Source organism: Lepisma saccharinum, chromosome 2 (assembly GCF_977018435.1).
Source record: "Lepisma saccharinum chromosome 2, izLepSacc3.1, whole genome shotgun sequence".
NCBI lineage: Eukaryota > Metazoa > Arthropoda > Insecta > Zygentoma > Lepismatidae > Lepisma > Lepisma saccharinum.
In genome coordinates this window covers 28,825,114-28,849,821 of record NC_139230.1, presented here as the reverse complement: position 1 = coordinate 28,849,821, position 24,708 = coordinate 28,825,114, and the positions used below count along the sequence as shown (strand labels likewise).

The 24,708-nt window shown below is 38.7% G+C and overlaps 1 protein-coding gene across 5 annotated transcripts in view; it reads right to left on the bottom strand.

Annotated features, from left to right (window-relative positions):
• The window catches only part of Slob (Slowpoke binding protein), a 395,646-nt gene that overhangs the window by 78,387 nt on the left and 292,551 nt on the right, over positions 1-24,708 (bottom strand). Inside the window, exon 1 of one of the 5 annotated variants that reach the window (XM_083117205.1) lies at positions 5,491-5,565. The exons of the other annotated variants lie outside the window; for them this stretch is intronic. Coding sequence (XP_082973331.1) covers positions 5,491-5,531 — 41 coding nt within the window. The 5' untranslated portion in view covers positions 5,532-5,565. Of the gene's footprint in view, positions 1-5,490; positions 5,566-24,708 lie in introns of those variants that run through there. 5 annotated transcript variants of the gene reach the window in all.

The following is a 24,708-nucleotide window of genomic DNA, read 5'->3' as shown; positions in this document are numbered from 1 at the left end:
TAAAAAAAAACGGAATTTTCTAACTTAGAATGGAGTAAAATTTCCTAAGTGTCTCGGTCATTATTGATAGAGAGAGTAAAGTAACGTAGTCAGAAAAGAAAATACAGCTTGCTGATGGGTCTTTTCCTGAACTTTTAGCAAACCGCATTTCAGCGTTATTTTTACATCAATATTGATTGTGCTATGTAAGCTAGACTTGTTTTTGATGTTATCGCGTATCAGATAGGCCAACACTATTGATCTGACAGTAAAATTTGCTCGCTTTGGACAGGATGTAAAAGACAACTAGTGTTGACGTCATCCTTTGTACAGATGCTTTGAGCAAGGTTTATGAAAATAGAGTGTGACGCAATTTAACAAATTCAATGTGAATGTGTGTGGGCTGAATATATATGTGAAAATTTTGGTATCCTCGGCAATGAACTACGAGAACTTCAATACAAATACATAGCGCCTAAGAGAGAGCAATGAGAATATTCATGGATAATACAACATTACATTACTTCACAAAACAACGTGTTATGGCGTGAATAGCGTGAATGTGCATTGATGTGAATCAAAATTAAGTTCTAAATTATAATTTTTAATTGTAACCATTATTTAAAATGTTGGAGTAGTTTGAACAAATAAAAATAAATTTGTGTTATGTTTGTAAAATTTCTTCTAGTTTATCGTTTTTACTACATACATTTTATAAACGAAAATAACGGGAACTCTTTTCTTTTTTTAAAAAAAATAGAAAAATATTTAAAGTATATTAAAAAGATCAATTATAATAATCTCATATGCTATATTCACAAATTAATATTTTTGGAGTACTTACATTGAAATGGTCACATAGACATGCGAAAATATACAGTTTGTAGGGCGTTTTACTCGTCCTAGATAGTAACAGATACTGCGACAATCAACCTTCGAGTTGAGGACGTCAGAAAGTTAATTTTCTCTGCGGCTCTTGACAGTGCATATCAAGTTGCTAAATAACCACAATTTTTCACCACATTTTCAAGATATTGATTTACAGAGTTCGTGCAGCCTTGATAAAATCTGTGCCTACTTTTTTCTGCTCTCGAAGCACAAAGGAAATGCCAATTTCTTAGCCATCAATTTCTTTCCGTCGTTGCCTGTACGCTCTTGTAACAGAGAACAAATTACAGTCAATTTCCTCAATTTTGTGCGTTTCCTGAATGAAGTCCCTCTTTCCTCTCTCTCCTCCATTTACCTAAAATACAAGCGAGTGGGCGCAGGTTTGATGCGTTTCCTCAAGGAGCCCCACGTTGAATGCTCAAATAGTTGAAAGAAGTTGTGCTCGGCTTCCTTGGTTTAATAGATTATTGTAAGTAAAGGAGGGAGCGGTTATTTCTTCAAATAATAGCTTTATAAAATACAATTTTAGGACATGATAAAATGCAGTAAATTTATCATGTTTTGTAACTGTTTGCAGCACTCTCGAACCTCGAAAGTAGTAAAAAAAATACACTTTGGATGGTTATAGCCAGGATGGGTGTAGTAGGAGCCCTTGTCACCTTTGCAGATTAACGTATTACGAAATGTCACTCATACATTACAATCTATATTCCATATTGCACACTACACATAAAAAGTTACCTACAGTATATTTTCTGCTATTCAAAATCAATGACAGAGAGAGAGAGGAGAGAGAGAGAGAGAGAGAGAGAGGGGGAGTAAGAGAGAGAGAGGAACCAGGGACGAGCACCTTAAGCTAGGTGCGAACTTTTCGATGAGTGTCCTAGTGCAACACCATATCCATAGAAATTTTCACACAAGTTTTAAAATGGGGCTGAATTGTGGTATAGCATATAAAGAAAATAATGAATTTAGATAGGAAAACAGACAATGTTGGGGCTCGCACATTTTCCTGACAAGACGGGACACACAGAGCACGATTGTAAGTCCTTCAGAACATTGCAAAGGATGAAAACCTGGTTGCGACCCAAGATATCAGAATGTACGGTACGTCATGGTGCTCGAAACAAGAAAAAACAGGAAGAAGTGCAGTGGTTTACATAAGACCCATGAAATATGGTTTTGCGAAAGTATTCTGTCTTTTTTGGTGAATATATCAATTCAATAAACTTATGCGAGAATTCAAATTAATACAAAAAATAATGTAATGAAAATAAAAATTTCATCCCTTTCATTGTTCGTCACTAAATGCCATCTACAAAGGTATCCCTCTGAAAATGTTAAATATCCACACTCCTCATGAAAGAGAGAACTGGCAGACCAACCATATATTTCTGCATGAAATAGCTAATGGCGACATCAGAATTGATCGCCTTATCCAGAAAATTCACTTTCGAATGTCGCCTCGCACCACCCAAAGCAATCAACTCTTCTCTTGTCAGATGCTTAGATTATGCCTCATCCAGCGTTCCTAGTTTCACAGACTACCCAGCTAACATAATAATGGGCCAAAACAAACAGTTATTTTTTAAAAAAATCAGACAAGTTTTAGAAGGCTGCATAAAAATATGTAACTCACTTTCCCGCATGTAATTTTAGTTTTGTTGTTATTTTCTGTTGTTAGTACATTCCAATGTAAAATGGCTAATGCTGTATTTGGAACCTTCTGTTATACATATATAATCAGAATAAAATTGTGTTCATGTGTGAAACAACGAAACTAAAATTAGGTGCAATAAACACAAATTTTGAAATTAAGGAGACTGAATGTTAAGTACTCTGCCTAATGCATGATTGACAAATTTACTTTTAGTCGTTATAATAATCACAAATTTTCAATTATTTCAATACCATACCACAAAGACACTGCGAGTGTAGACTTAGGCTATGTATATTTCTCTATTTCGATGTTGAAGGTTCCAGAGAGTTTTGGAGTCAATAACTCTAAAGGAAATTCGTTCGCATTTTTTAGTAATGATCTACGGTCATCCATTATCATGTAATTATATGTGATGCTCCATTGACCAAGTTCACTTTGGAAACTAAGGCCTCTTTTTAGCTCTACAAAATGAAGTTATCAGAGAGGGAATTTACCCCTCATTCCCTACAGACAGCACCCTGTATTAACACACACACACACACACAATATATAGACTGAACTTTGTATTCAGTGAATTATGGCCAGCCAAAATATATTTATAGTATCTTGTAGTATTAATATTTCAATGTTGAAAAATTAGTTTGAAGAAGATATAGCTTCAGAGTATGCAATCAAGTTTATTACTAAATTAGTGATTTTGTAAAAGTAAAGTAAAGTACACCCCTGTGCTTAGCACCACGCCATGAAAGCGTATAGGGGGTGTGGGGGTAACGCCCAACACTTTCTTGATCCGGTTGTGAGTAGGGGTGATGTGATTAGCATCACGCCCCTGACCGCCTTTACCCCCCAGGGTTTCTCCCAGGTACCCATTTTATTCGACGCTGGGTGGGCGCCGGGGCCGCTTACAACGTTAGAAAAGTTCCCGGAATTGAACCGGCCGGGGATCGAACCCGGGACCTTTAGCATGGTAGTCAGACACATTACCGCCTCTTTTGTGATATATATTGATATAACACCCACCATCAACTAGGTTTGGCCATGAAAATTCCCATTCGATGGTGGAATGTTAGTGATTTTGTAGCATGCAGAAAAAAAGTACTATTTACATAAAATATCAAGATTATTTTTATAATACTTGAGAATAGTTGCACTTATCGCAATATTATTTTTTACACATGCTAGTTGGGTTGAAGTTTTGTACCCACGTCTTTCGAACATCGAGTGTATTGCCTTATATAAAAATGATTTCTTATTGTTTGATCGTTTTAGAAAGATTGCCGCACATTCAAGCAAATGATATACATTTGTATCTCTCAATATCTTTGCATACAGCGATACGTTTTGACGGATGTCTAAGGAAATACAATTTCCAATTTTTACAGCAGTTTTACTATCGCAGCGCTCCATTTCTCCATAAGAACCATTGTAAAATCCTGGAGATTGAATGACGTATCTTCAGTGGCGCCACCATCAACTAGGTTTGGCCATGAAAATCCCCATTCGATGGCGGAAGCTAATAGCTGATAGAGTAAAGAAGTTGTAAACTCTGTTATGTGTTGTTATCCTGTTTGCTCATGCATTCTTTATAGCTTAATGAATCAAGATAGTAAAATGAAAGGTTTGGCAAAATAAATTCTTGAAAACTAAATTTTAATGGTAGCTTTAACTTAATATTTAAAAACTAATTTAAAATATTTTTTCCATTCCACACTATATCTTAGTCCACCATTCCGATACAGATGAATTTTGATAAGATGTCTAGTCAAGAGATGAAACTGTGTGAATTAACACGGGAAGGGGGGGGGGGGTTAATAGTTTTCGGCTACTGCAGTCAAGTATCTCCGATAGCCCTACCAGCAATGATTTTATGCCTCTTTCAATACATATAGTAGTCATACTTGTAATACAAATACTTCAATTAAATTCTCAAATGCAATGGTGTTCATGAATAGAATGTCATATCGTGCTGTTAAACGTTATCAGTGCAATTGCTGGCAACACATAGGACAAAACTGACAGTAGTCCGATATGTACTCTCTTCCAGGCGCTAAAAATAAATCTGTTATGGTTTATTTCGCTGCAAGACACCCATAATATTTCAGGCTCTAATTTCGAAATTATTTCTACAGGTATCAGTGCAAAATGTTAACATCATCTGTACTGTTATTTCCATGGCTTTTCGTTTTAATGATAGACGCAATCATAACGTATCATCAAGGGGTCCCGGGTTCGATACCCGGTGGAGGAACATAGTGGTTCTGATCCCACTTTAAACTGTAGGTCCAGTCCCGATTAGCCTATCCGTTCATAAAGTGAAGTTAAAACAAAAACTCAACCCATAACGTATAATGTATTAAAGTGTAGCTTTTTAACTGTCAAGACACGTGTGTTCAAAATCCCTTTTAAAAAGACTTTTTTCTTAAATATTTAGATTCTTAAACATTTATAAAATTGTTTATGTGTAACTTCCGACACATATTATACTGTTAAATGGTTCACTAAGCTTCACTGCACGGTTTAAGAAATGTTCGGCACGACTTGACCTGTTGATTTTTGAGAAAATTAGCTTGGAAGATAGCGCTGCGCAAAATTCAATATGGCTTCAAAATGGCAACAATGATCTTTGGGCCATACCTAATAAAATGTTTCTACATATGTGTAGATAAAGTGTGGACTATTTCATGGTACGTCCAGAATTGGACAATGCTTTAAAAACTAAAGAAAAATAAATATACACCTTATGAGGCGCACTTAGGTAAAAGTATTGATCAATGGAGTGGGAAAATAACATTTAGATATTTGAGAAGCATACGAAGTACATCTTATTTAATTAAATATATAATAATGATAAAATATGTAAAAATATCAAGTGGCCATGTGTTATCAGAACATAATACTATACAATAATGTATAACTATATCGTTACTAGTAAAAATAAGCCTGATATGGTTAATTTCTCCTACCTCAGCATAGATCTGACCCACAGAAACACACATTCACCCATGGCTTCATATTACACTTCGATTCAGATTACTGTCGCAGTGGAGTTGAGGAATCACATAATAATTATCCGGACACTAATCCACAATAGTTTTCGAAATCATTTGTAGCTAGCCTTGAGTCCACCATTTTTTTCCAGTATTGATCTTTTGAAAGTAGTGACATGACAACATAATCCACTTACAGCTGTGGATGTATTTTCGTTTCACTGCTTCTTCTATTAAGTTATTTCGAAGAGAATCGATAGGAGAATCACTGACAATCTTTACACACGCATGCTTGTGGTTCACAGAAAAAAAACAATCAACACATTCGTAAAAATTCACTGTGTGAAGAAACCGACCGAATGTTACATTTACATTAGAAAAAAACAAACTGCTTGCTTATGTTCTTGCGATTAACGATTACACCGTCTCCCTTTATTGTTCTTTTTGTCGTGAAATGGTTCGTCTCGTGCCATGTGGCTTTCCACGTGACTTCAACGTCACCCCCCATGGTGTCTCGTGGCGTTTGAACTTTCATCTCGGTCATATTCCTGCACTGCGCCGCCAAGCCGATGACGTAACAGAAAACTTGTCCAATAGAGAGAGAGAGTGAGAGAGAGAGTTGTATTCCAGGTGGACTGGCGAACAGAACCGCAGCGACAGAGTGACGTCACTCAGGCCCCGCAATCCTACGGCCTTTCCGCATGGGTAACGGGCAGGGCATCGTTCTCTTGAGACTAATTTGCAGCATTTCTGTTGCAACCTGAGCGCAGTAATATAGTTATTCTAGACAGTGGCGACTCGTGGTCTGGCTCTATGGGTGTGCACTTTAGTCTCGCGTCCAGAAGTGTTATAGCACCCGTTTTTGAGCACATTTTGATGCTTAATATATTGGTAACCCAAGTTTTTATCAACTTTCACTGAAAATGAGGCTATGATAGAGTTATATTTCATGATTTTTTTTTAAAACGGATTTTTTTACAAATTACAAATATTTCGGAAATGATCCAGCCACAAACGAGAAGAGCGATGTTATTGTGCAATATGTAATTCAGCATTCGATAATCTGACAAAATCACTCAATACATATAAATACCGATCTACAATATCAATACTATTGTCGATTTGCAAAATATTTCATAAAAACTTCCTCCCCCGCTCCGCTGATATTAATGAACAAGGAGAATAATAACATTGGCGTACACCAAAGAAGCCGATCCAACTACCACATGGAGGAAATCAATTGTAATCTATCTAGCTGTTGTTTATTTCTAATGACAGACTGATCGAACCAAGCAAATCAAGCGAAATCAAGATAATAACAAATCTTAAAGAAAATTACAGTACTCGCTCAGTTCACACTGCCTTGCTTCGTACTTCAGAATTTTTCCTTCCCTTCCGCCGTATCTATATATTGCTGCAGTTGCTACAGGTTTTGTAGCTAACTTCCCTCCAAAAATTTAACAACGTTAAATATTAAGTCTCTGCTTTCGCTATGTACAGTTTCCCTATTCATCATGAAATCAAACAGTTTTCACTGAAACAGGTACGAGCTTTTGACAGCGCTAAACAATTTTGCAACTTAGTAACAGAAACACACAATGCAAAACAGCTGGCTGATTGATGTACGCTCCCTCCGCGTGGGTTGATAATTCGGCTACTGCGCCACAGAGACCGTTTATTTTGGCCAAGATGTACTAAGCAAAGGCAATATCAGCCATGTTTAAAACACCAGTCTCGCTTTCAGTTGCCCTCTTCACCTTCCGCCTTTTCTTCTATCATGCACGGGACACAATCGGAGGGACAATATACCATCGAAATTTCCCTTTTCTAAAAATAAAATCCCTCAATTTGCAATGATGTATAGGTTGCCTTGACTGTGTCACACGCTCTAATGGAATGGGTTTGCAATACTACATTTGCTCGCACACCGATCGCTGCGTTCACAGCTTTCGTAAATAATGCAACCTCCCCTCACACGGCGCTCAAGCCAAAATACCCAATCAGCGTCCTCTACGCGACTGCTTCAACAGCGTCATAGGGAGCGAAACTGACATTGCGTTCAAGCCCCAAACGCGGCTTGGTCGACGCGGGCTGATATCATTGATCGCACGCTTCTCCACCATCTCTCTTGGTGGAGCGGCGTGGGAACACTTGATGTTTCGAAGGAGACAGAGTTCAATAAATAAGTATAATAATAATGTTTTGCATTACAGATTTATTTTGGAGTGCACGTGCGAATAGGCAGAAGCCGCTACTTATTCTAGGTAATGCTATAATTTTTACTCGGACTTCATGCATACTACATGCGAGTCGCACTTCTTCAATTGTTGCCTAATCGCGACGTTAAGGATGGATACTGATCAGATGAAATCGATGAAGGGACAGTCACAAAGGAACATATACCCAGACCAGGACTCTAACCCGAAACCTTCGGTGGCTTGATCGCGTGTTCAACTCTCTCGGCGGTGAATGTGTTCTTAATGAAATGGTAAGTTAGTTAAGTTTTTTTTGTTTTAAGTCCACTTTGTGCACAGATAGGCTAATCAGGACTGAATCTACAGTTCAAAACCACTCACTGAGCGGCAAAGTGATACTCTCTGATAATAACGTACATTATCCCAGTCTGCGATCTAACAATACCTATAATATCCGCGTACCAAAATGTAACAAGGCAATATACGGATCAAAATTCCTATCGTCTCTGGCAAGTAAAGCGTGGAATCAACTACCTGTAAACTGAAGAAAGGAGAGAAATTTGGCCAAATTTAAACGACATATTAGGACATTAATCTATGAATACTGACACCGTGTCTCATCTACCTCATTGCCTCCTTCACATACACTAGTTGCAAAACTCTTTATACTGTACTTACGTACTTTTCGTTATTATGTTTTTAAATTTTATACATTTCTAAATTAAATATTCTGTATATCTATAAACTATTAGCATAAGTGTATACTTAACATATTAATTCATGGAGGGCAAAAAGCTGTTTTTTTTATATATTTAGACAATCAGTGTATATAGATTGTAAGCTTAAGTGTAACCCTACTTCAAATAATAAATAATAATAATAATAATAATAAAAAAGTGGAATCCGAACGTCTACGTGCCTCCACCGTGTGCGATGAGACGTGAGTGAAGGGGTTATTACAATGAAGATGCCCAATCTCGCAACCGAAGTTTCCGGGTTCGAGTTCCGGCCTGTGCATGCATGTTCTCTGCGAGTGTTGCTTCATCAATTACATCTACTCATCACTCATTCTCATCAACGCGATTAGCCAATTGTGGCATAAATGCGACGTAAAATAATGAAGATGCCTGTGTCGAACGCAAGCCTCAGTTATGGCGAGCGTTAAATGACGAATCATAACACATTAGATGTAAGCAGAGATTTGTTATTCTTAATAGACGCTTCCAGTGGCGTGCTCAAAGGGGGTTGTTGGGGGTCATACCCCCTCCCTTTGGCCCAGTTTTTCTAAAGAAAAGAACGTCAACCGCAGGAGAAGATAGCACATCCCCCAACCCGTTTTCGAAAATACTGGGCACGCCACTGGATGCTGACTTTCGCCACCTATTGAAAAATTGAAGTTAAATATTTTCATCAATTTTTAAATTTTACATTACAAATTCTTTTAACATTTCTTACTCCAGACTAGAACAATACCGATATTTATCGTTATCAATATCCTCAATGCAGCTTCTTATTCGTCTAATATCCTTTAATATTGTATTTGTAGTGCTCCACTCAACATAAACCTTGAAGGTTAAATTGTGCGGTCGATGCCAAAGTAATGTTGTTCAACAACAGCAACAGGTACTCAGTTCCGTTTATCACTATATTAGACCTATTGGGGGTTGCATCGTTCCTTGTTACTGCAATTCCATCTAACTGTGAACGTTGAGCATGAACTTTATAATTAATGAAATGCTCTTTTGACACTTACTGTATACGAAAAACAAATATGTGAAGGAAGGAACAAAATGTGCAAACAAGGGAGCGGGTGAGAATGTGTAGATAGTTACCTGTATTCAGAGCCGTAGCTATTGGTGGGAGGGATCGTCGCCCCGGGCGCTGAGGCAGAAATGGCGCCAAACGAACGAAAGGAGAAAAAGTTGAATGAAAAGAGCGACCTGTGAAAATATTGGTGCCCTATTAATATTATTATTATTATCCGTACCAGCTAACTGTAGACCAGGCGAACGAGAACAAGTCTCTGCGCAAGTAGTGACGCGAGACGGCTCCACCAATGAACAGTGAGAGAAACGGAATTGTGTAATGGGCGACGGGAGTTTTCCCGATTTTCCCCTTCTCTATGCAGCGTTGCAAACTTTTGAAAAGGATAATACCGAACGCTCATGTCAAACGGACCGTATTTTTGTCTCCAGGCCCGTACGATTGGTTTAAGAATTTCTTAGGGATAAAACTGCAAGAGCAAATTTTGACAAGCCGTGCATTTAGCTTACGGACTAAGGTCTGGACCGTATGTCCGTACATGTACGGTCAGGACCGTACGGTTGGCAACGCTGCGCTTTCACCACTCGATTTTCCTCCTCCTCCTCTGTCGATATACACGGCTCTGCTCTACAGTTAGCGGGGACAGGGTATAGTTAGCAAGGAAATCTATGTAACGATGTTCCTACTCGCTTCACCCGCTATAGAGGCATTTTTGTTCAGTCACATCAAGTTTCAAAGTACGTGCAGGTGAGTTTTGAAAATCGGAAACTGTCAAAACCAGGAAATAAGCTTTTGGTGTTTTGAAGAAGTGATAAACAGGCATTAATAAACAAAATTTTTGCAGACTTAGCTTGGATGTTCTGGTAGTATTTAAAGCAGGTATGCATAATTTATAACAGTGTTGTGGAATAAGGAATACTATTCTGTTAATTTTTTTCATGCTGCAATGATTGTACTCAATACAAAACACACGTATTGTAAATTAGCTAATAGAACAAAGAGTAAAACGTTTAAATGTGCATTTCAAACCCTCTCTTGGGCCTTTGGCCGATGACAGCGAAACAACGTTTGAAATTACCACTCCTTTAAAAAAATCTCTACGTTGTTCCAAAATCTGAAAATTTGAATCTGCTTGTAATTACTTCTAGAGCATTCACGTGAATTATGTGTTGCTTGCTTTCGCTGTTGTCTAGATATTTAATAGGACTAAGTAGCAACGGGGTCCCGGGTTTGAATCTGGACAAGGACGTTATTCGCGAGTTTCCCTTCATCAATTTCATCATCACTCATCCTTATCGTTGAGATTAGCTAAAAGTGGTAGAAAAGCGAAGTAAAATAAACCAAATCAATCATTGATTTTTGAATATTATGAAGAAAAGCGACGCAAAACAACAAAAAAAAACAATGATTGATTTGGTTTATTTTACTTCGCTTTTCTGACACTTTTGGCTAACCGCGAAGATGGGGACGAGCGATGATATGATGAAATTGATGAATGGACACTCGCAAACACCCACGCCCAGGCCGGGATTCGAACCCGGGACCCCTGGCATCGTAGCGCGATGTGCTAACTACTCCATCACGGAGGCCTGCAACACAAATTAAAAATCATCATCATGCATCCTCAACATTGCGATTACCTAAACGTGGTAGGAAAGGAACGTGAAATAAAATATAGCCGTTACATTATTAACACTTATAATTGGATAATATTACGTCCTGTGAAAGTGGACCTTCAGTAACAAGATGCATGTTTAGGGCGACTGGATAGCAAAATATGACGAAAGGTTCGAATAATGTCACGAGAATAACATACTTTTAGTATATATTTCCGTTAATACTTCATATAGAAGTGATATTGTGAAACGGAGATAACATTAGAAAATTTAGAAACCCACCATACACTTGTATTAAAGATTCAAGTAATCAATATTGCAAGTGAATGGCAAGATTAAAATTTGTACTCTACCCGTATGCTTCATTTGTCTACATAGAAAATGCACAATGGAAAAGTTTGATTTTTTTTCACGACACGAAACAATGAATAGGTGTATTTGGTAATTAAAAAGAATCTTACAACGAAATTGTAATTTTGTTCGATTCACGTTCAGTTCGCTTTGTTGGAAGGATTCCAATTTAATCAAATCTGTGAATCAGCCTGTGTAAGTTGTGGCCTATTTGAAGCACGTCTGTTCATCTCAACTTTCTACCTACTTACTTTAGGTAGATGTACGTTTAACTTTTTGTGTACGTTTTTGTGTTTCATTACAAAGCAATGAATCGGATACTCAGAAACACTGTATGGGTTCCTATTTATATTTGCACCATGATAATTTTACCTCGAACCAAGGCCATTGGCCACGTAACAAGCAACGCTGTTTTTTTCTGTTAGCTACACTTGTATTCACGCATAATTGCCTTCCACGAGCAGAATTTAAGGTATCATCTCAGCATTTGCTTTAAATGAGAAATTTTCGTAGTAAGCTCTCAAATGTTTTGGACTTTCATATGTGCGTGAGTGTGGTTTTCCTCACTTCTTACACAACATGGCTATCATCGGCCATCCCTGAAGTCGCGGATACCAATCAAATCACAAATGAATATGAGATGAAAACTGCAAATCAAAGTAAAAATACGCGTAGAAGAATGTATCTGGGTGAAATCCCACCAGCTCTTGTTCTCGGCAGAAAAATGCAAGATATGGAAAAAAGCTTCACTGCACTCTAAGGTACGGCCTGCAAATATGTTATCCTTCATCACGACTAAGTGTGTGATTTTTATTACAGAGAAGTGCTCACACTTAAGACAAATTTAATGCTATTTGTGCTAGTGATGCCTTACGAGGCGCGAACATTAAAAACTATACTATGTCCCGGGAGTGTGGAGCAACGCCGCGCATAACCGCAGGGATGGATGGAAAGATAGTGGGTAGAGCAAAGCTGTGCGAGCTACTGCAAACGACTGATAGCTGCAGTCGCGTTTTCCTCTACATGCAAACCCTTTCCTTCTCGGGCGTTTATTGATCGTGCACTCCGAGTCACTGCTTGCGCAGAGGACTTGTTTCAGTTTGTTTGCTCCACAGATTCCTGGAACAGAGTATAGTAGGAGCTGCTGCTCTGTTACTCCCATTTGTGCCATCATCAACGATTCAATATTGCCGAATTTGTTACTTGCAACTATAAATGCAGTGAAATGACATATATACATATAACAAGTGGCGCTACGTCTAATAAACTACGGGGGGAGGGGCAAGATTGACCCCCAAACATATGTGTATATGTATGTATGTGTGCATATGTTTCTCTTGAGAAATTTGGAGGTGGCAGAGAATGTCCTTCTCCTCTCAAGTTTTCTACTATACATATAACTCAATTTTGGAATTAATTTTCATATTCTATATTTTGAGAGCAGCCATATTTGACGTCATATTTTAATCAGGCATAAAATGAATAAAAATACAATAAAACATTAAAAGTACTTCAAAATAAAGTTTAGGATCTGGTTCTTAGACTTGTATGCATAGTCAAGCTTGCAGATTTTACTCTTTCTTTTATCATTGTTCAGTTGAAGAAATGTTGCTGAGTAGTCAATTTTAATGACTGTTTAAGTAATAACAGTAATGTTTCGCAAATCCACGTACAAATAGGTTACCCCGGGCTGGATCTTTAATTAAAATGTGATCCGAACAATTGAATTTTTCCCTTGCATGAGGGGTCGAATCCTGGTAAGTGCAGCTAGGACAGTTTGGTAAGAATGTTAGTTTTCTCTAACGTTACCTATCTTGATACAAATACATCACAACGCTACCCTTCAAGGAAAGGAACAAGACATACCTCTCTTCTTTTCCCTTTTTCTTTGATCCTTTGAGCGGCATGGGAGGACCTCTTCTGTTCTTGGAGTGTCTCCTCTGGCGATAAATTCACTAGTAGCCAGCAGCAACAACTTCACTGACGCACCCGACAGAGATTCATTATCATCTATTGCCCTGGAGCGAACTGAGCTCAGATTCAGGGAATAGTTAGTATTTGTTTTTCCGCAGAGTGACTCACTTGGGCCCCTTGTTAAACCCGTGACACCTCTATTCTTCCACCGGCCCGGCCGCAATTCAGGTTATTTCCTGTCAATATTCACTGGCAGCTGGAAGAGAAGTTCTTGTGACTCAGCTTTCCTGGCGATATTCCATTTTTAAGACGTCATGCTAGGCGTTTCTTTGGCCATTGTTTATGAAGTACGTCAGGTGCAAAGAATTCTAAGTGCGGACGAATAAATTAGACTTGTGTTCCTGATTTTCAGGTCTTGGCACTCAACGCTTCCTGCGTTCGCCATGCCGAGTTAAGTGAGCCGATAAGAATTTATGCAGAATGGGAGATGAAACTGGCGGGGACATGATCGTGAGATAGGTCTTCTTGTCATCTTCAGATTTTCGAAGCTTTGGTGTAGCATCATTACATCCACATGTGTACCATATATCTGCATGGTTATTTAAATTAATTATTAATGGATACTGGACTAATGAATTAAAGAGAAAAGAAAAAAAGAAAAAAAACATTATCGAGCCTTATCTGTAGGGACCTTGATTTCTTGCAAATGCAATAACACCGAAAAAATGTTAACTGTTGCAAAAATATGTCTGTGTACGTGCAGAGGCATGATGTAAACAGATTTTTCATGCATCCTTTAATCGGAAAATTAAGCGCATTTGGCATAAAGTGCGAATTGTGGCCCTTGTCGCAAATTTTAACACAATTTGTGCTTAATAAGCAAAAAAAGTACCGCGAAAAATAAATATTCCCTGCGTTCTAGGCTAAAAATCTAAAATGTACCATATTTACACGTTTAGAATTTTTTTTAAAAAAAGAACTATTGTGCGGGTTATAGCCTACATGGAATATTTCTGACAGCTGCATGGATGTGTTCCACCATTTTTGCCTTCTATCGGAACGTTTTGCATCACCGAGCAAAGCAGACGGATTCTGTGTGGAGATTGAGTGCGCAACTGCCGTCACACGGGAACCGTAACATCGGTATTTGTTTCGCGAGAAACTTTTTTGCATTACAGAGCAAAGTGGGGAAGTTTTGGCGGAGATTGAGGGTACACCCACCGCGACATGGGAGCCGTAATATCGGTATTTGTCGAACAGGAAATGGAAAATAACTTCCTCAAAAATAGTTTCCAACGTAAAATCACGAACAGGGAGAAGGCAATGTCACTTATAAATTAAAATACTAGTTTAAAAGCACAATTAAGGTATACCTTTATATATATTTGGCATGAAAAGGGTGCTGAAATAAAAGCGCGAATTGAAAACAACACCGAAAATAATAAAAATAAACATAACACCAAAAAATCAAGGTTTCTACTTATCCGTGATTCCTACCAGCGATCTCTGGCTTTTTAAAACCTTACACTACACATTTATAGGACCTATTTCACCAGTTAATAGTTAGCGTTAGCATTTTACATTGTTCACATTCAAGATAACATGTCCAGGCTTCAGTTCCACGCAGGGATACATTTCAGGATTTGCACACTAAACAGATCCAGTCCCGATTGCATTTTCACAAACTCTACATAGCGAAGCATATAGGAACACTTTGTTGCCTTCTTATTGGCTACCACAGCTGCGACATCACAACTACGTCGAAATAAATCTTTATGATCATCATGGGACGACGTCGCTGTGCGTATTGTTTGTTATAGGCTCGGACGTCTGAGTGAAGAACACATGGTATACGTTACGCAGCATTGTGGATTATTTTGTTTAACTTAAATTATATTTCTTTCCGAAATTAGTTTTATATCGTAAAGATGAAAAATGTGCTATAAATAAAACTTACAATGATGTGGGCATGCAATTTAAAAACGCACGTTAGCATAGCATATGTATAAAATAAACACTTCATTAACTCGTAAAATATCCATTTCACTTATCCCATGGATTATGATTTCAAGTTGGTGCCTTACTTTACTTAGTATTTTAATAGAGGAGAATAGACGTAACACACGTGTCTGTCAAGCATGTAAATGACAGACCTGCCGATAAATATTTTCCATCTCGTTTAGAGAGTGTCACTATTTTTGTCAATGTGTGTAACTGTGTGCTGCTATAACATTTAAACATTTTCTTGCTATTTTTAATAATAATCAATATCTACTTATACCTCTTCCTAAAATAGGTGTATTGTTTGTTCCTAACATATTCATCTCATTGTAAATTTGAAGCTAGAAATAGATGACCGAAGTAAAACAGTGTCCAAGTTTGTTTGTCCACTTTACTCTAAGACAAGTCAGGCTGGATCTACAGTTTAATTAAACTTCGATTTCAGCCATTGTGCAATGTGTCTCAACAAGAGATCGAACCCGCAACCCCTTGATTGCAAGGCGACAGCAATACATCATTGTACCATCCGAGAGACCCACAAATAAATGTAGATCTCAAACTGTACATACGAGGGTCACTATTTATATTTTGAGCCTAACAATGAAAAAACAGGAATTTGGCATTGAAAACTGCTTTATTGTTTTTCGAAGTATTCTCCTTTATGGTCAATACACTTTTGCATTCGTTCGAACCATTTGTCAAAGCAGTTTTTCCAATCTTCTTGAGACACCTCCATAATATGGTTTTTGAACGCATCAACGGCGTCTTCCGCCGACGGAAAATCGTTGTCCACGCAATTTATTCTTGACATTCGGGAACAAGAAGAAGTCATTGGGTGCCAAATCAAAACTGTACGGCGGATGACCCATCAATTCGATTTTTTGACTGTTCATAAAGTTGGTTGTTAGACGAGATGTGTGACAGCTGGCATTGTCTTGATGAAGAATGATCCGACGGCGTTTGTTTGTTTTCCGTATTTGACCGAAGACCTCTGGCAAACAAATTGTTGTGTACCATTCAGAGTTGACCGTTCTACGTTCCTCTAAAGGCACAGTTGCCACATGACCAGTTTTCCAGAAAAAACAGGCGACCATTTGTTTCGATGTGCTTCGAGCGCGAACAACTTTTGTTGGATTGGGTTCATCTTGAAACACCCATACAGTCGACTGCTGTTTACGTTCCGGCTCATGTGCATATATCCATGATTCGTCACCTGTTACAATCTTATATACGACTTTTGAAGCACCCCGATTGTATTTATTGAGCATTTGTTTGCACCAATTGACGCGAGCGTCTTTTTGTCAAATTGTGTGGGATCCAACGAGAACATACCTTTCTCACAGCTTGATTGAAAGATTGATTTAGTTTATTTTACTTCGCGTTTTGTGCCTCTTGGCTAATTTGCAAAGATGGGGATGAGTGATGAAATGATGAAATTGATGAATGGACATTCACAAACAACCAAGCCCGACCGGGATTCGAACCCGGGACCCTTGGCGTCGCAGCGCGATGTGCTAACCACTCGGCCACAGGGTCGGGCCTTTCTCACAGCTAAATGATCATGTAATATTTTATATATGCTGGTGGAACTAATGCCTATGTTTGCCTCAATCTCACAGTATGTCACATGACGATCTTGCAGTATTAGGTTTTGCACAGCATCAATGTTTTCTTGAACAACAACTGATTTTGGACGACCTTCGCGAATCTCGTCGGTGAGCGAATGGCGGCCACGATTAAATTCGTTATACCAGCCTTTCACAGTGGCAAAGGATGGGGCTTCATCGCCAAATGCGGAAGTAAGTTGATCGATGCACTCTTGTCTTGATAATCCACGTCGAAAATCGTAAAATATCATCGCACGAAAATGTTCACGAGTTAATTCCATTTTATTGTCGTCGCGCAATCTCCAAGGCAACATAAACAACACAAATCAAGCTATTGACTAAACATTTGAAGTACGTTATGGTCAATAATGCCAGACGATTCCGTGCAAACGTCAAATCGCGCCTAACTTCAATCAGTGTTGCCAAGGCTCAAAATATAAATAGTGACCCTCGTATGAACCTATTGGTAATTTTGATTTTCAATATACTCAATTCAGTGAAAAAATAAGACAACTAATTTTGATCAAAAAATAAAGAAAAAACATTTTGTAGTATGTTTCAGTTTTAATAATACATTTCTTAAATATTATTTTAAACTATATTTTTTTATTAAATATCTCTAGCTAGTGTTCTGACTGATGGAATCACTACGACCAAAACTAATGACCCCTCCACTTTATATTCTAAATATTATAACTCTGCGAAAAGTCATTGGGATTCCCAACAAGGTTTGCGGATTTCTGAAATAAGTGCTTGTCTAAGAATAGGTTCTTAATATTATTTGAAGGTAGTTTTTTCTACATTAGATTTTACTTGTAAATATTTCTCTGGTTTAAAGTTGTCGTTCAGATTTGTTGCATTTTAAGTTCGTGTTTCCATGTTAAAATTGTTTTTGGGTTCAATTAGATACTGTGGACTAAAATAAGAAAGAAATTGCGATAGTTCATGCATTATACATAGGAATAATTTATAAGTGTTTTTTTCGTTCCCTCCTCTATTAATAAAAAGATACATTAATTTTAAACTTGCTGAAATTGTGTTAGTTGTACGCGAAAATATCTTCAGATTACGTTAATAATTAAGGCTAAAATTTTCTTTGAAGGAAAGATTTCGAATCCAGCATGAAAACATTCTTGGAAGAATTAACGTGCTTTCATTAATGTATTGTCTAAGTTGAATTGCAATTTTGTTAAAATTCTCATGCTATTCAAGGCATAAAGTGCTAAATTATAACAAAATTATTAAGGCAGGTTTATGAGTGTAATCAGTTTAATGGACGAAGAGTGTTCCAGTGTAAACTGTACTTCCATATCTCCCGCAATGATAGTGACGATTACGCTTCCTGCTGCACGCCATGCAATTGTGTTTGTTCCACCGAGCTGCTACTGCGTGTGCAGACGTGGTGCAGAAAGTTGCCACGGTATGGCGCGAGCGTATAACTTCATGCATAGGTATCATGACTAAGGTCCATTACATCGCTTCGGCTGTGTGTAACAATCTGTTGCCACACTGCGCCGCCAATCGATTTCATAGTTAAAGCAGACCGCCGCATTCCGCAATTTTTTACTAACTGTGCTGTCTTTTTGCTTGAGTTTTTGTTTTAAGTTATTTTGTTCACAGTCAGGCTAATCGGTTGGTTGATTTGGTGTTTTAAGTCCACTTTATGCACAGTAAGGCTAATCGGGACTGGGCCGAACCACTGTACTCTATCCCAAGAATCTGTGGAGCAAGGTCACGCATAAAGGCATAGTAGGAGAGAAAGCGAGTGGGGGAAGCAGTACACGCTGCTGCAAAGGCTGGTAGCTGCAGTCTATTTTCCCCTCCACGCAATATCTTCCCCTCTCACGCGTTCATTAGTCGAGTCCTCTGGAGTCTCTACTTGCGCAGACTTGCTTTCGTTCGCTCGCTCCAGAGATTCCCGGGACAGAGTATATGTGCCTCCACTGGGTATCGAACCCGGGACATCTTGATTACAAGGCAACGACGTTACCACTATTATTTTTTAAGGAACTCCCTAAACGGCAGTTTTCCCCACATAACAATTAATCTCAATTCTCTACTTTTTCTCCCAGCACAAACACTAACATCCGTGTCTTAATCGGGATTCGAACCCGGAACCCTAGGCGTCGTAGCGCTCTGCGCTCACCGCTCTGCCACGGAGGTCGACATCATTACGCCACTGCCTTCATACGGCAAGGTATATATTTTTAATGTCGCCAGACGTATCGGTTTTGGTATAAGTGTCCCTCTGTCCCACAAAACTACGAGGGAACGCAGAATTGTCCTGCTTTCGCAAAATTTACGTAAATTTATCGCTTCACGAGAATATAAATTAAAAGGGGTTAGTGGTCGTCGTAGGTTATCGTTGGTCGTTGCCATGAACAACAGAAATGCCAAGCTTCGATCATCGGTATCGATTCACGATATTGACATTTCGATTTTAGATGCTGAAAATCGAAACTTGTCATTCCAGGTTCCTTTCCACGTCAGTTTCCTGCTTATTGTCTCATAATTTACCATGGAAAGAAGGAGGTGCATCTTTAGCTACTGGTTTAATCTGAGTAATCAGTAGATTACAAAATGCTAAAGTTGAAGTGTACCTACACCTACAATGCAAACTCTTTCCTTAAGAAAACAATATCTGAAAGTGATGTACGATGAGAATACGCAGTGTGGGTTTTAGTGTTGCACGTGATGTAAACAAACATGTAAACAAAAGTCGACAAACTAAATGAATCTAGTGCAACGGTTACACTGCAAGGACAAAGGTAGTACGGGTTCACTACAAGATAAAATCCAAATTTTCGTTTCAATGACTTGATCCAGACCCGTTCAAAGTGTGGATGGACAAAATGCGAAACAATAGCATTAAATGTATTTGCACATCTTTCACAAGGGCAACTGAATAAACATTTTTTGTGACACAAAGCGCCTCAAACCACGAGTGTGTAAATTTCTTCCCAGTAATTGTCAGTTTCTTTACTCTGTGCACTGGTATGAATGCATGCATGTATGTATGATATTTTGATGTTGGGATATGTTTCTCTGAATTTTTAAACTTTATATCTATTCATGAAATTCAGTAGTAAGTTATAGTTTCTATTCTTACCACTGCAAATAATGTATAATGATAATTTATGACGATTTCAGCTCTACGCATTAGGTGTCTCACTTCGACTTCCAAAATTTCTGGTCACTTTATTAATTATTTATCCTACACCGTGGACGTGCGGTCTAAGGCGTCATGCTTTGGACTCCGGCTACGGGACGCGTAACAACTTTTCTACTGAGATTTCGGCCTATGTATGGGACCGGTGGCCACCCACCATGGTAAGGAAATTGGAGAGCTACGAATGACTAGCGTAAACGGTCATGGAAACCTACGACGACGACTTGGGGTTCGTCGTGCTGACCACACGTCATCCAGTAACTGGTTGGATTATCTCACGTCTCAGCAGGTGGGAGTGAGGCCGGCAGTCGGTAGTTAGGCCCTGGCCCTCGAGAGCCGATGCGCCACGGGTTATTATTATTATTATTTATTACAGATTATACCTGTACTCTGTCCCTTCTATTTGTGGAGCAAGGCCACATATAACAACAGAGAAGGAGAGGGGGCAATCGAGTGGGCAGAGCATAGCAGTACACGTTGCTGCGAGGGCTGGTAACTGCAGTCGCTTTCCCCCCTCCACGCACTCCCATTCCAACTCAATTGCGCAGAAACTTGTTTTCGTTTGCTTGCTTCAAAGATAGCCGGGACAGAGTGTGTATGTAATTTGCACGGTTCGAATGCTTCTTCGAGTTGTAGGTGCAGGATATGCCCTCTGTATGTACATGAGATGGACCTTAAAGAAAAATGTTGTCTTTATACTATGGTCATAGGCTTCGATCACACTTGAGCTGCAGTCAGTATAATTTCTCGCATCCCTGTGATTTCCAAGGGACATAAAATCTGTCGTGGTAGGTTGTGGAGCGGTTTTATAATAATCAAAAGCACCCGATTGTGAAAAAATAAATCAAGTGGTGTGATGCACATCTTTTGTCACTATTAATTGCAGCTATCTTTCTCGTAAAATTACCAAAAGAATCAAATACACAGTAGCCTCATGTATGTGGAGGTAAGATAATGACACTTTCCAATTCAATTATCCGATTTCTATTGCAATATTACCAAACAAATGTGTCGAACGTTAATGTTACGAACTCATATTCTGGGGGAGAGGGAGGTGGGGGTAGTGTGTTGAAACCAAACGACATCCTATTCTGATTTAGGTTTCTTCATAATTTTTTTCTCGGCCACTCCAATCGATTGATAGATGGAAATTAAAACTGTGGGTACGTCAGCACTTAGGCTATTTTGAACCCGTCATATTATACGGGGCCCAGCCCTTTACCCAACTTAGTCTCTTAAGCATCCCGGAAATCGCCCTAAGAGAAATAGAACAAGCCATCAAAAAACTCAAACCGTAAAGAGCAGCTGGACCGGACCTCATCCCCCCCTACGTTATTAAATGTTGCTCAGAGGCGCTCAAGTTCCCTCTCCACGCCCTCTTTAATTTAATCTTGAAAACAGAAAAATTCCCCGCAAGTTGGAAAACGACGGAGATTTGTCCAATCCCAAAAGCAGCTGATAAGACAGACATGACATAAGTAACTACAGACCAATCGCGAAGCTGTCAGCTCCAACTAAACTCTTTGAGCAAATAATTTATAATCACATTTACTCGCATGTCAAACCTATCCTTTCTCCACATCAGCATGGATTTGTACAAAACCGTTCAACTGTGACTAATCTCGTCGAATTAACAAATTACGTTGCGTCAACTATTGACGATAAAGGACAAGTCGATGTAATATGCACGGACTTCTCAAAGGCCTTCGATACGGTACACCACGATACTTTAATTCGGAAACTAGCCTACATTTGCCTCTCCCCGCAAATTATAAAACTACTTGCTTCATATTTACAGAATACACGACAATATGTCATACACCAAGGACTAAGGTCCTCCTATTGCATAGCCAGCTCCGGTGTCCCCCAAGGTTCGAACCTAGGCCCCCTGCTGTACTTGATTTTCATTAATGATTTACCCGACGCATTAAAAAAACTCCGAAAAGTTTGCTGACGATGTCAAAATTTTCAAACACATTAAAAGCGATCATGACTGCACGAAATTACAACAAGACGAACATAACGAAGTACTTGATTGGTGCAACAACAACAAGCTTAATCTCAAGAAATGCAAAGTAGTATCATTCACACGCAACAAATATCCCATCCAATACTCGTATAACATTTCCGACGTAGAAATCCTAAGAGAGAATACTGTAACTGACCTTGGAGTCACATTTGACAAAGCTTTAAATTTCCAGACACACACTGCGCGCATCCTCGGTGAAGCACACACGAACCTAGAATTTGTGATGAGTTTAAGGAAAAAGAAATATTTTTGCTACTTTAATATACGATTGTCAGATCAAAACTTGAATATGCCTCAGTCGTTTGGGACCCGTTATTTAAAAAGGAAATCGAGAAAATAGAGAAACTCAAAATAAATTATTAAGGTATTTAGTATATAAATTAGATGGCATTTATCCAAAATTCACTTCGGGAGACATCTTACGCAACATGCTGAGTGCCCGTACCTTGAAAAAAAAGAAGACAGATACACCAGTTAACCTTCATTTCCAAACTTGTCAATGGAAAAACAGACTTTTCCGCACTTCTCACAAAAATAAACTTTTATGTTCCATACTCAAAATTAAGACCCAGAAATGACCTCTTCCAAATTTCACTCGGTTGAACCAGGATGGCCGAAACGGATCCCATGAGGAGGATGTGCGTGTTGTACAATATAGTCTCTAATAATACCCCTGACATTGATCTATTTAGATCTAAAAGCAAACATATTATGTGAACCCTGTATAATAGCATTGTAATCAAATATGTTGTATACTTTATGATATACCACCCTTTTATTATATATTGTTGTTATGTAACGATTATTCTGTTCCTTCTTATAGTTTCTTCTCTCATCGTTTTTGTTTTCTATTTCCAATTCTTAATTACTTTTGATTTGTCAACATGTATGTGAACTTAACTCAGAATTTAACCTCAAAGCACTGTAATTGGGCTTTTTCCTGTAGTGTTTAATATATAAATAAATAAGTAGAATCAACACATGTCTCTGAGGAATAAAATATCCTTACCTAATTAAAAGCTGAGTCTGCAAAGGGGCACTCAGCACACAATGACACAACACAGGACAAGACACACAGCCCTACGGATGATTATACTGGCCGTAGGTCCAGACGCCAGAGCCTCGTTGGCCTGCAACGTTGCAGTTAGCGGGGTGTACTACGTGGAAGTGAGGTTGACATTTGGGTGCCTTCTCAAAAGGTCACTCCTTACACCTCCCACTCCAATCGAGTGCTCTTTCTATCCTTCTCCCACGTGACAGCTGACCTAACGATACAAATATGTGACGCCAAATAAATCAATGAAAACAAAACTGTCATTGTAGAAATATGTGCAGACATACAATCAAGTACCGAAAATTATCCTCATTGACTACTCTTTACTATAAAGGAAAATGATTCGTTTCAAACTTGATTGTACTCAACAATTGCATTGTTTCAAGTTGGTGGTGGATTGATTAATTTAGTTAACGCCGTTGAGAAGTGAATGCCGAGGAGGAAGGGGGGCATGAATATTTGCACATTGCAAAATGCTATTGAACATTTAATTAAATGGAGCGCCATCTCTTCACATGAACTCGCACACAAAAAAATATTGAAGAACGCAAACTGCTTCCTCCCTTCCCGCAATGGTATCCCTACTCCTTGTCTTCAACATTCCCCACCTCTTGCCCTTTTCAGCAAATTTTCTGGTGTGAACTTTCCAATTACTTGGATCAAGATCTCGTGAGAGATATAAGGATCCGCCTTAGGTTTCGCTCAGCTTTAAAAAAAAGAGAGAAAAATACCACGCTGAGATCTCGGGAGAGAATGAAGTTTTGAGACGAAAGTCAGTTACACACCTGAGGATATTCCCCATTTCCAGCTCTCTTCAACTGGCGGAGTTTTCCTCTCCTTTTCTGCACACAATTTCTGAAGAAGTCTTATTCAGTTTCCATAGACAATTTGTGGCAAAACTGTATACTTGTTCTGTTCGAGAGAGAGGACAAAATGGGCTGCTTTGATGAACTCGTTGTAAACAAGACTTCGGTTTCATCAATACTACAAGAGTTCTTGGTTGAACCACTAGATAGCTGGAAAAATTAAACTCTGTCCCCATGGAACAACAGCCCCCTGAGGACCAGGGCCAGCCAAGTGACTATGGAGGTGACGCGTGCTCAGTACGTGAAGTCCCATCGCCGCTGTTTTTTTTTTTCGAGACGTGTCCACAAAAAACATTCCGTGATTATAAACACATATAGCATCGCTCTCGGTACTCATCTATCTTCTTCTATCTACATATATAAAAATGGATGTGTATGTGTGTGTGTGTGTGTATATATATATGTTTGTTCCGGCATAACTCTCGAACACCTGGAGCAATTTCAACCAAACTTTGTACACGTATCACTTGGAAATAATATTTTTGGGGTAAGACACCCTTGGCACCCCTAAGGGTGGGGTGAGAAGGAGTGACATGTAAAAATAATCTCGAACGACCGATATTAAATTCCGCCCAGTCAGACATACGTGACTCTTATGTAATCCCGCACAACGATAGTGTTTCTCTGG